At 45.2% G+C, this 13,205-nt stretch overlaps 1 protein-coding gene across 1 annotated transcript in view; it reads left to right on the top strand.

Moving 5' to 3' along the window:
- LOC119464607 (phospholipid-transporting ATPase ABCA1-like) overlaps positions 1-13,205 on the top strand; it is a 112,527-nt gene that overhangs the window by 50,311 nt on the left and 49,011 nt on the right. Inside the window, 6 exon segments of the mRNA XM_049655996.1 lie at positions 649-772; positions 3,298-3,452; positions 6,946-7,101; positions 7,718-7,928; positions 8,955-9,204; positions 12,342-12,433. Of these exon segments, the coding sequence (XP_049511953.1) occupies positions 649-772; positions 3,298-3,452; positions 6,946-7,101; positions 7,718-7,928; positions 8,955-9,204; positions 12,342-12,433 (988 nt within the window).

The following is a 13,205-nucleotide window of genomic DNA, read 5'->3' as shown; positions in this document are numbered from 1 at the left end:
AAATTTATTTGGAGGCCTCCACTATGGCGTCCTCATAGCCAGCCGTACAGCTTCAAAACGTTAAACTTCATAATCTAATTTTAATTTTATGGTTTAAGCATATGTTAGACGAACCCAGGTGGCCAAATTGAACCCGCAGCATTCGACCGTGTTGTCACTCGTAGCCCACACTTTGATTTAGGGCATTAAATTCTGTAAAAAAGATCAATCGAATAATTAATGTCATACAGAGTATTTTCAATATCATCAGCATCTTTATGCAACTGCTGACAAGGCACCAATTTGCAATGCTCATCGGAGGCTCCCACATGGAGTTCACATCAGATCTGTCGTTGTCCTCTACTGAACTGTCTCGAGGACCTATCGGTACACTTTTGTATGTTGCCAGCAATGCGAATTAAAAGACGTTGATGCCGAAGCAATTTTTTTGCACTGACATCAGGATACATCACTTTGTAACTGATTTTGTATTTGAAGCTTGCAAAAGACTATATATATATATATATATATATATATATATATACACAGCAAGTTAAGGTCACAACCAACTAGCCCAGTTGTTTTGATATATTCCATTTCAATATAGCCAAGTTATATCTCTATTTGCCTTAGTGCTGTTTCATCAAGTTCTTTTTCATCACTTCACAGAAATTTAGAGGCACCAACAAGAAGGCTGTTGACGACCTGTCTCTACAAATTTTTGACGGCCAGCTGACGGTCCTCCTGGGGCACAATGGCGCTGGCAAGACAACCACCATGAACATGATCACAGGTTAGGTTCAAGAGAGGACAGCTTGCGTCAGTGTTTGTTTTAATGTACTGTCAATGTCAAGGAGGAAGAAACATATAGGGCAGTCCTTAGACTGCGCAAGGAGCAGTGGAATGAAAAAATGGTAGGCGTAACATTCATAGACAGGAAAAGAGTGGTGTGGATGAGAGAGCAAACGGGGATTGCCAATGTTCTAGTTGAAGCTAAGAGAAAGAAATGGAGCTGGGCAGGCTATGTAATGCGCAGGGCAGATAACCGGTGGACCACTAGAGTTGCAGTATGGCTTGGAATCAGCGCAAAACAGGGTTATTTGGAGATCATTGGGAGAGGCCTTCGTCCTGCAGTGGACATGAAAAATAGGCTGATGATGAATATCAAGGGCTCAGAGATGGGGTGGTATGCGTCCAATGTCTAGGGGCAAAACTCTAGAACCTGTCTCTGAATTTCTGGCTTATGTGCCTGGAGTATGTGGAATCTAAGTTTTCTCACAAGAGTTGGATTGTGTAAACTTTTGGTGGCACTGGTGCTTTTAACTCTTTATTGCTGTGCCCTAGTCAACTCACCTGAATTTCGTGTCCACTGCTCACCATGTCTGAGTAAACCCATGCCACAATTTACACTCGCACCCTTCCTTTCACGAGACATTCTATTAATGTAGAACCCCCAAGTACTGGTCGCACCATCTATACAGAAGTAGGTTAAACTGATATTGCGTGGTAGCTATTATTCGCATACGACAGGTGTCGTGATGGAGCTTATCTTTTCTATGTATTTCGTTTTTGCTCACCCATCTCCAAGCTCGGGTCTCTTGTTTTTTGACATGGTGGATCGATGCTAGAAGCACATGCAGTTTTCGAATGATGAAGAAATTCAAAAGGTGTTCATGAACTCTGAATATGAAGACTCCTATTTTGAATATGAGATGTGTTTTAGTGATGATGAAAGTGCCGAAGAGGCCAAATCACTAATTAGTATGGTTATTAATTTTGTTTGAATATTCTGAAAATAAATCGCAAAGATGTTCACTGACACATCACCAATAAATACCTTTGCATCTTAAGGCTGCTAATGTGTCGCTTAGATGCACTTTGGAAAAACCTCCTTCACACAGCAGGTGGAAAAGCATAAACTTCCGGATTGCTAAGGGTCTAAAGTAGCAGGCATATTTCTCTTCTTTCTCTGAGAAGCTTACTCAAGACTTGGGATTCTGGTTCTTGCTTTTTTACAAGTGCAATAATGCATGGACATATCTGCATAAATGTGTAACTGTTTGCAAACCACAGCAATAAGTAGACAACTCCTGCTAGCAAAGACGGGAAAAGGTGCCACAGATGAAAGAGTGCTTCCCTATTCTTCATGTCTAATCCTTGCCTACATGTGTCGGTCTGTGTAGCTTCTGAACTTGCTGCACGAGTGACCCTATGTTGTCATTTTTTGGAGCTTTTATTCTACGCACGTGAGGGATAATGTTTACACACTTGTAACGGTCTAACCTCATTATGCAAAGTTGCATGCGACGTGAGAATGTCTTCGTTATATCTGATATTGGTTATAAACATATATGAATTAGTTACATGCTGATTACGGTAACAGAACATTTTAGGTTTGCTTTGGTATATCTGGTGATTTGTTATACCTTGGTCCATTATATCAAGGTTAGATTGTATTCCAGTGTTAGTAATTTATGTTTGGACAAAGTTGCCAGGTGGCAGCCCAAAACATTTCATTTTCAGTGAAAAGTTGCGAAGTGATGGTGATGATGATGACTTGCTTAAAATTTTCTGTTCTCTTAATGTTTTAGTTGTTCTCAGACGTCTTTATTATTTTTAAAACTGTAGCCTTAAATCACCTTCTGCTTTAACGAGTTAACAGTCAGAATGTGAAAAAGAGGAAAACAACTGGCGCTTTTTCAAGAGTATCGGATCTCAAGATTGTGCATTGCCTAAAACATAAGTTTTGATGCACGCGGAGGGCTAGCCAATAAGCACTTTGCTGCGTCCTTAAAAGTAGCAACAAATAGATGTGTGCATATTCCCCTTCGGATAAAGTGAGAGTGAAGCATTCAACCAAGCCAATGTTTTTTTAGGGAAGTTGCTGGCCATTTACACCACTAAAGAAGTCGCAAGGACTCCAAAAAGGCAAAGTTGTCGATAAGGTGACCTAAAACTCGCCAAGTTTCCAATACTGCTGTATTCCATTTCCTCTTGGCTTTAAACGTCAGCCTGTTATCACTATTATAAAGTGCTCTACAGTTCGCCAAGTCATGTAATGCAGCGAGCATATAAACGGTGGTATACCAGAGTAACAGAATAGGTTGCTAAAGGCAGGAATCCACAGTTAAGTGTGGCAGTGGATTAGATTCTGTGATGAGATGAGGAACTTTGTGAGCATAAAATGAAGGCGAATGACACAAGACAGGGTTTGCTGAAGATCGCCGGTAAAGAAGCGTTGGCTGCCACCACAGCTGCTGCTGATCACGGCAATAATGTTGTGCCACAAAATGTTTTTTTATTTGCTATTCATTTCAGGGCTGTTCCCACCCACTCGCGGTCAGGTGCACATCAATGGCTACAACATTCAGACCCAGACCAAGAAGGCGCGGGAAAGCTTTGGCCTCTGTCCGCAGCACAACGTCCTTTTCGATGAGCTGACGGTCGAGGAGCACCTGTACTTCTTCTACAGCGTGAGTAGTGTTGGCAAGATGATTTACACTGCTAACCTTCTGCTTTTGTCATGCTGTCCGCGTTATCGTTGTTCTGCTGTTGCTAGAGACGTGCTTTGTTAGTAGACATTTCTTATGTCAGAAAGTGTCAGCAGTTTAGCAATTGCCAAGAAGTCAAATGAGTTATTAGCATGGGCCTGCCCCTACACTGTCTGCAGACCTAGGGTGCTGCCCTTCTTATATAACTATTTTTGCTTAGTACAGTATTGACCACTTATAACGTGATCACTTACAGTGCAGGACCGGATAGAATACGGTTGTTTCAGACTCCCATTAATTTTCTCATAGCTCTCTATGTATACGTGTATTGCTTATAGTGCAGTTGCGGGAGATGAAACGCCGGTTACAGTGCGGCTGCCTGGAAGTTCGGCAGTCAACCAAGACGGCGAACGCTCCCGTCAAGCCGCAGATATACTCGGGCATAACGCGCGCACTGTCGAGCTCCGCAACGTCGCGGTGGCGAACAACCAGCATCTGTACGCGACACGACGCAACCAGTGTTCCAGGCGCATTACAATGTTGCTGGCGCGTGAATAGCTCCATTCCTATTTTTCACCCTCTGCGCCGGTCGCGCTTCCCTGCACACCTCGCGTGGAGTGGGCAGAATGATGCAATGGCGGGAACGCGCGAAAGAGCATCCGGCGCCGCGGCTCTCTGTGCATTAACAAGCATGGTGTCACACGTGCACAAGCAAAGTTGAACAAATGTCACTCAATGACCGCAGAAACCCGCTGTCAAAACACTTTAGTGAGGAAGCATGGCAGCAGCAGCGAGCGATTTAACCTTCGTGCTGCGTCTCGCATCAACGCGAACTAAGCTCCGAAAACAGCGCACGGCAGACTGTGCCCCCGTCGCAGATGGCTTTCAAGATACAGTGACCCCGGTGGCTGCGCGCCCCCCCCCTCCCTACCCTCCCCCGAGAGCCTTGCGTGCGAGGGAAGATGGCGCGCTTCTTTACCGCGTTCCTCCCTTGTGTGTGCCAGATTGAGCCACGATCGCCGGCTCACCCTTGCTCGCTTTCACTCGCGCATACAGCATACGGGCCGCGGCGACTGCTTAAAGTGCGGATATTCGTGACTCTGGCGACTTTCGTTATAAGCGGTCTACACTGTAGCCTACTATTATTAGCTGAGTTTATCTTACATTATTTTGTTATAGTAGATCCCGGATATACTGCACTCGAAGGGGATCACTAAATAGTTTGATATATTGATGATTTAAAATATAAAATTGGCCCAACTTACGCTCATCTGAAAACTCCGCATATCTCTGACCATCTCCTGAGATCATGAAAAGTAGGGGAGAGAAACGGCTGTGGAGCTCGCCCAGCCCTGAACATCTAAGGGGTAACGAGTTTGTTGTACTGCTATTGGGATGTGTTTGTTGTGCATTTCACCTAAGTTTCTGACCAATAAAACGGTATTTTAGTATTTCTTTATGCAGTTGTATTTTTTTTTTGTATCTTGTGTAGTATTTTAAGCAATGTGAGCTTGTTAGGTATGCATCCATAGTTTGAGAGACGTACTTTGCTCATTTTTGCTGCTGCCCTTTAGATTCAGTGTGACAGCATCTGCCAAAACAGTGCTGTTTCGGTGGCTTGAGTACTTGTGATGAAGCGAGAAGTGATTGCGGATTCATTAAGAGAAGCGCACTTGCAGGGGCACAGTGCATCACAGCATTCAATATTTTGAATCTGGTGGTGAACTGCACGATATACTAAATACTTCTTGGGCAAGTTGGTGTCTTATGGAAAAACATGATTTTAGAGAGCTAAAAGGACACACACAAGGAAGAAACACACAGAGCGGGACGATATACGCGTGTTAAAGTGCTACACTTTTACATAGGATTTCCTAGGGGATGTTACAACCGTTCAATACAGGCAATAATTTGGTATATCCAAGTTTGATAGATCCATGATCCACTGTATCTCATATTATAGTCAATTCTTAAGACGTTTATTATTCAATGTTGCCTAGGCCAATGTAGTTTTTCTTTATTTGCTTCTAATAAATACAGATTTATGAACATTGTTTTTAGTGTCACAAATGTTGAAGCTGCTTCTAGCAATCTGGCTCATTGCACAAGATTATACGGAACACTTGTACAGTAGGTCCTTGAACCATGCAAGTATGAATCTGTAAAGGTCAGCAAAGATACTTGCATTATCGCGAAAAATTGTAGTCCCGGATTAAGGAATCAGTGAACTTGGCATGGTCTGCAATAAAAGTTACTTCACCTCAAAGTTCATATCAATTATTGTCGGGAATACTGCCATATCGTTATTTGCACTTTTACTGTTTCTAGTAGGACCCGCCGGGGTGGCTCAGTCAGCTAAGGCGGTGCACTGCTGAGCCCGAGGTCGCGGGATCGTATCCCGGCCGCGGCGGCCGCATTTCGGGGGAGGCGAAATGCAAAAACTCCCATGTGCTTGCGTTGTAGTGCATGTTAAAGAACCCCAGGTGGTCAAAATTAATCCGGAGCCCTCCACTACGGCGTGCCTCATAATCAGAACTGGTTTTGGCACATAAAACCCCAGGAACAAGAAGAAGAAGAAGAAACTGTTTCTAGTGTAGAACATTTAGTTAGGCCAGTTAATGTGCTTCTTGTGCATGGAGTTTAGCATGACACAAACGATCACCACCAAAACACATGCATTGGGATGAGCACTAGTTCAGAACTGTTTGTTTCATGACACAGATCCTGAACATAACTTGAGCACAGGAGCAACTTGCTTCTTCAATTCTCTCCATTTGGAGGCATTTACCCTGTAGCATGTACAATATCGACCTTTATGCAAGGGCACACGCGAGCGCGTGGCCTATGCTCTGCGGCGGCTGCCTACAGCGCCATTAACCGACAGCTAAAGAAAGCACATCTGCTTTTGGCATCATCTATTGGCAAACAAAACAACGAGTCGTGGCCGGTGCACAAGTGCTGCCAGATTAGCTCCCTCTCCGCTCAGTGATTGCATTGGGCTTAAGTTCAGGTATAAACATTGTTACTGGTGCCAGCTATACCGGTGCACTAGTTTCTGTTCTTTTTTGTTAATGATTTGGCCTTATTTCTTTCATCCCTCTCTGGCGTTGCATGTGTCCTTGAGGGTGACCTGCCCGAGTGACTCAGTGGCTATGGCATTGCGCTGCGGATCACGAGGTCATGGGTTCGTTTCCCAGCCACAACGGCCCCATTTCGATGGGGCGCAATTAACAAAAGATACACTCATGTACTGTCCTTTGGGCGCACATTAAAGAACTCCAGGTTGTCAAAATAATTTCGCAGACCCCGCTGCGGCATTCATGATAGTGGTTGTGTTGCTTAAGATGTCAATTCCAGTCAGTCAGTCAATCAAGCAATCAGTGTTTGATATTCTTACTCTTACAAAGATAAGCTGTCTTTGCATGTTAGCCTCATAGGCCTGCGGCAGCGTGGTCATTTCTCACTTGACTTGCAGCTCAAGGAAAGCCCAGAAGTGAGCTGGAAGGCGCACGTGAATGATGTTCTCACAAGCGTCGACCTCACCGAGAAGCGCTCGGCGTTGGCGAAAAGCCTCTCGGGCGGCATGAAGCGCAAGCTCTCGCTCGGCAATTCCATGATTGGAGACTCCAAGGTGAGGCCGCGCTGCGGCTGTTTTCTGTTCTGCCGCCCCCGGTCGCATTCCTAATTGTAGTGGCGCTGGCTGCTGTCCTGTACCATAGGCAACAACGCAAACGAACAGCAAATTCGAAAGAAGCTTCTTGTGGCACACCGTAAAAGAAGTGACGAGAGCGTCTCGAATTGTAAAGAAAGAGATTGAGAAAAAGTGTGTGACAGGACTGGAGCCCGTACCCCTCCACACAGCCGACACGAGACAGCTTAAAATGAAGCAGGGGCAAGCTTGTGTGGGTTCTTCAAAAATACAAAGCCTTGTAAATAAATTCATTTTACTTGACAGGAGGGCTTAACAAAAGAAGTGCCTTAAAAAGTATAAAAAAGTAAAATAGATGCTGCAAGGTGAGTTTTGTAAAGGAGCTGCAAAAAGCCCTTGTTTATGCTTATTTGTGCCCCTTTTTTTTTGGAAATGTATTGTCTCTGTTTTGGTAGGGACCTATTGAGCAAGACAGCAACAGTGCCTAGCAGTTAGGTCAGGAAGGTTCAAAGGCGGGTTGGTTTCGCAAAGAAAGTTTCACTTTAAAAAATGCTTTTGGAATCTTGTCCTCACTCGTGGCCTTTGGGTCCACTTGCAGATCCTGATTTTGGACGAGCCGACAGCGGGCATGGACCCACAGGCACGTCGCGCGGTGTGGACCCTGCTGCAGAACCTGCGCAGGAGCAAGACGATCCTGCTGACCACTCACTACATGGAGGAGGCTGACGCGTTGGGCGATCGCATCGCGTTTGTGGCACACGGCAGGTTGCAGTGCTGCGGTTCGCCACTGTTTCTCAAGAAGCGATACGGTTGGTGGCTCCCCCACTTTGCACCAACGGCTGCTTGCCGAATCTAATTAAGCACTCGTCAGAAAGAAATGAACAGTCAAAAATTATGTTTCGCAGTCGCTACGCATTTCTTGTTCACGATCTTGTGAACAAGTAGCGTAAGGGCCCTGACTCCTATGCCCCGGTCACTTGGGTGAGGTTAATGCCAGTTAGTCTCGAATCTTAAGTTTTCTAATGCCATTACACCAAAGTTGCTGCTATGTGTACATTTTCAGCGTCATTAAATGTCACAATGACAATTTGCTGCAGTGTACACAGTAAGTTTGTTCACCAATCGTATTGTCATCAGAAAAGTTTATTTAGGAGGCAAAAGTTCAAAAAGTGCAACTAAAAACATGAATAGGCACATAGTCCAATCCGGATACATCGAACCCACATATAACAAATTATTTTGTATATGAAACAGCTGTAAAAACCCCTTGAAAAATTTCTGTATCAGATTTTTATTTTATGTATTGAATTACCTATACATCGAACTTTTTTGTGATTCCCTTCAGATTCGATATATCAGGTTCAACTGTATTTTACATAGAATTATCTCAGATACATTTTCCATGTGCAGCCGTAAATGCAAACATTGGGAGCAAGAGTAAGCATTCGATGGCCTGGGAGTACGAGCTGGGAGTATGTACAACACAGCAAGGGGGGGGTGGCCTTGAGTAATGCCGTTAAGTATACCTGTGTGGCACCTCATCAGTGGTGTTAAACTTTAGAGCATTGAGCACTTAATTTCATCTTTTGGGCCTATGTGGCGCCAGTATTAGTTTTGTGTGTTACTTCATTGTTTATTTATTTTCTTTGCATGTGCTTCTTTTGATGTGCTGTGCATGTCTTTTGCTAAATAAGTGTCTGGCAAACACTTGATTAGGCAACATCTGTTACAGGCTTTGATTTTCAGAAGCTAGCAAAAATGCCTAAGCAATGCTGAAAGAAGGAAACTGACACGATGAAAGAGACATAGAAAGCAAGTTTTGCCTTCTTTTCCAGGAACTGGCTACCGCATGAGAATCGCTAAAGGAAGCGACTTCAGCCTTGGTGTTGTAACGGAAAAGGTCGCTTCGGCCATTCCGGCAGCCCAGCTTACCTCGGACATTGGCCACGAAGCCATGTTCAACCTCGGCTTTCCGCCGGCGTCTGACGTCATCCCGCTTCTGAAGAACCTCGAAGAGCACAAGGAAAGCCTCGGCATTGCGAGCCTCGGAATATCGGTCACAACCATGGAGGACGTGTTCATCAGGTACTATTCCAGATCTTCAAATTTTCAAAACGACGCAATGGCTGTTTTAACACTTGAAGCGACCTGCAACTGTGGCACAAAGGATGCAGCAATCTCTTGCTCAGCACGAGGTCAAGGATTCCATTCCCAGCTGTGGCGATCACATCCTGATGGAAGCGCAAAACACAAAGCCACTTGTGTACCAGGCATTGGGTATATGTTGAAAGAAGAGAAAAATAAGTAGCGCAGTATTAGTATAATAATAGGCTTCTGTGAACATCAATTTTATGGTTCCAAACAAAGTCGGAAGTGAATACAGCGGAACGCCGTCGATAGAGAGAGAATACATTCCTCGCTGTTGGGTTTTTCCCAGCTGCTACATTGCGTTTTCGGGCTCCCAACTTAAAGCCCATTGACACCTAGGTATTACGTTGTCATTTGGTACGTCACCATTCTGTAATGTTCTTGCATTTTACGTTACCTTCGAGTGCAGCGGTCTTGTAAATGGGATGGTGCAGACGCCAAGTGCCAGACCATATGCGATCGTCAGTCCCTATAAGCATGTCGCGGCGGTTGTGCGTTTTGCTGGCTCCCTAAAATCAGCTTTGCTGCATTACAGCCATGTTGTGCAGTGAAGCATACTAGGAGTGGAAAATGGCCACTGTTACGGAACATGGTACGTTTCACATGGTACTGTGGCGATTTAGGGCATTCCTCACTGCTATGTTTGTTTTCCGCAGTCCCTTGAAAAACGTATCAATGTGGTTCTGCTTTAGTAATAGTGTTGAATAATTTTGAAGGAAATGGTTTGAATAATTGTTGGATTTGCATGAAAACTTGGTACACAACAATGACAAGTTGACACATCTGAAAAATCGATAATATCCTTCTAAAGATGATAAAAATCATCTCTGGAACCAGCTTTTTTAATGCAATTAGCATTCTTTGGGAACGTATGTTTGTGTGTCCATTGTATTTAACCTCTTTCAATCCAACTTGGCTCACTGGCTAATCTATGGTCTAATTGGTAAAGCATCTGACCACTGTGCTGAGGTAACCGGGTTTGAACGAACTGTCAGACCAACTTTGGTCACTGGGTAGACCATGATCTAATGGGTAGAGCATCATTAGAGCAACCCACTATAATTCAGTTAACCCATTATTATGTCACTCAATCAGCCGATCAATCAATCTTGTATGCTGAATTGACAACATAAAATGTAGGTTTCTCTGGCTTACTTTGTGGCTACTCATCTGCACTGATATAAATAGCCGAGGTTTGACTGTCCTCTCTTGAGGTTGAACGTTAAGAGCCCGATACTCTTGCTGTTTGTTTGCAGAAGAGGAGTTCAAACGAAAGAAGCAGTTGAGTTGGGTCAGGAGAGAAAGAAACATAGCCACGAGCATCCGTATCCACCTAATGCTGCGAAGCAAGCTTCCAGCTAAACTAAAAATATACTTTATGCAGCTCCAACGCACATCTTGGAATCTATGTCTGTGTGAAGCTTTTGGGAATTTGTTCATCAAATGCTATAAATTTGCCCATTTCATTCCTTGGTCCTTAGTGTAAAAGAAGCTGGCACACGTGCATGTGCTCTCATGAACCCACACTACGCTATGTGATACAGTACAGACCACTTATAACGTAACCGCTTATAGTGCAGGACCGGATATAGTGCGGTCTTTTCAGACTCCCGTTAATTTTCCTATAGCACTCCATGTATACACGTATCGCTTATAGTGCAGTTGCGGGAAACGAAATACCGGTTACAGTGCCGCTGCCTGGGAGTACGGAAGTCAGCGGAGACGGCGAACGCTCCCCTCAAACGGACGCCCTAAGTAGTGATCGAGGAAGGAAGAGACGAAGTGGAGGAGAAGGGCACGTGGTGCGAACGAACAGCCAGTGAGGCTGAAACCAGAATCTTGAGTGCGAGTCGAGTTGTGAAATATCACCGCGCATAGCGAGCGAGGGCCACGAAACGCCAACGCTCGCTTCACGATAACGGCAGGCAGTAAACGAAACTTCAGCGAGCGAGCGGGCGGCGCCGGCACGGCACGGCGAAGGGCGCACACAGAGACCGTGGAATGTGAGGGAGGAGGGCGGCAGGGAAGCGGATTTCGCCTTGGCAACTCCGCCGCTTTGGTGGCTCCCCTCTCCTTCCCTCGTAGCTCCCTCACCTTCGACTAACACCGTGCGCGCCCGCTGCCTTGCAGGCGCCGCCGCTACAGCCGGCCCGGTGCCAGCTCCCCGAAGTTTCATTTTCTGCCATTATCGGGAAGCGGGCGTTTGCCGGCGTGGGTAGTTTTGTTGGCCGGCCTGAGACAGTGCCGCTGCTTCCCTCTGCGCCATAGCCGCAGCGTGCAAGGTCAACACGTGACCAGAAAGTAGAGGAAGCATAAAGGAGAAAGAAGGGTGCACTGCCATTTTCTACGCGTGGCTACGGTAGCGTGGCTGAGACGTCGGCACGTACACACATGTTCCGGCGCAACGCAGAATCGGCGACCTTGCCATTTAAAAGAGGGTGAAATGTCTGCCGCGTTTTTTCTTTTTTTTTCATTTTTTTTTTGTTCGCGCGCGACATTGAGGGGTCTCCCCTTAGCTTTTAATCTATGGCGGTGCCGGAGCAATACCACTCGGAGGCGCCGCTGCGTGATTTGGTTCGAATTAACGAGATTCGACTGTAAATTGAATGCAAACGTTCTAGCCCCATTCCTCGACTGTCGCATACGCGTGGTGGCTCGGTGCACATGTTTTGCATATGTGCGGGCCTTGAAAATTGTTGCTTTGGTTATAGTGCGGTACCGCTTATAGTGCGGATATTCGCGACTCCGGCGACTTACGTTATAAGCGGTCTACACTGTACTTGCAAGGACCATCTCAGAGAGCTAGTGGGCACGATAGAAGTATACGTGCGATTATGGCCTAATGGCTCAAGCATAGGGCTACTGTGTTCGGGGACCGAGGTTCTATCCCACCATCGGGCACGTAATTCAATTTTTTTTTGGAAGTGTGAGGCTATTTGGCAGGACTGTGCCAGCGCCCAGCAGGCCACAATCAGAAAAGTCTGGGAGCGTTCGTAGAAAAAATCTTGGCCTTAAAAGCTACCCAGCTACAAGAATCTGGTTTGACTGATGCGCACTGACCTTGTCTCTTGCAGGGTCGGTGAGTTGGCAGACATCAGCTTCGAGATGAACGGCGCGCCATCCAGCTCTCACAACGGCACCGATCACATGGGTGGCCTGGTGGAAGGTGCGTGTACACAGCTGTTAGCTGCCCTTCCCTTTGTACAGGGTGTTGCTTAAATAAGGGAGCCAGGCGTAAACGGTGCATCCCGTTAAACGATTGGTCCCTTCACGATTTCTCACAGAGTTGGCATTTCATTATGGATTTCATTTAACCCTTTCAGATGCCAATGAAGTCTGTTGATTGTAAACGTACTTGGACCGCATTTCTTGCATATTCAGAATCATAAAAAGCATACAGCTGCAGAATAAATTTAAAATTTTCAATTCTTTAGTGAGTTTTGTCAATTTTACAGAACATGGGCTCCATGCAAAAACTCACTACAGAAACATTATATATGAGAACATTGATCATTTCATGTCTAGCAGGCTTGAAAAGCACCCATCCAGGCACTTCAAAATCATGCCTGATGCAACACACTGAAAAACACTGAGAGGAGTACACCCACTACATACAACGACATACTTGGCCGAGCAAATACACTCAACTGTCTACCTTCCCACTCGTTTTACTAAAACATTTTCAACCTGTTATTCAAACTTGCAACACGATTCCAATCAGAACAGTTTCAACATGTATGCAACACATTTCAAGTACCATTACTTTCATCAATGCTATTGCTGTTGATGCACTTTCTTGGCGTACAGAATTCTGTACACAGTGTCTTAAAAGATTAATTCAATTTTCGGGTGTAGCACTTGTCTGTTTTGTCATAGCTTGTGAGCTGGACACACTGAAGGCAAACAGTTTAATGAGTTTATCAGTCTAGGGTGTCTTA

The sequence above is a fragment of the Dermacentor silvarum genome, chromosome 9, assembly GCF_013339745.2.
Source record: "Dermacentor silvarum isolate Dsil-2018 chromosome 9, BIME_Dsil_1.4, whole genome shotgun sequence".
In the NCBI taxonomy this organism is placed as follows: domain Eukaryota; kingdom Metazoa; phylum Arthropoda; class Arachnida; order Ixodida; family Ixodidae; genus Dermacentor; species Dermacentor silvarum.
This window is presented reverse-complemented; position numbering and strand designations above follow the sequence as displayed.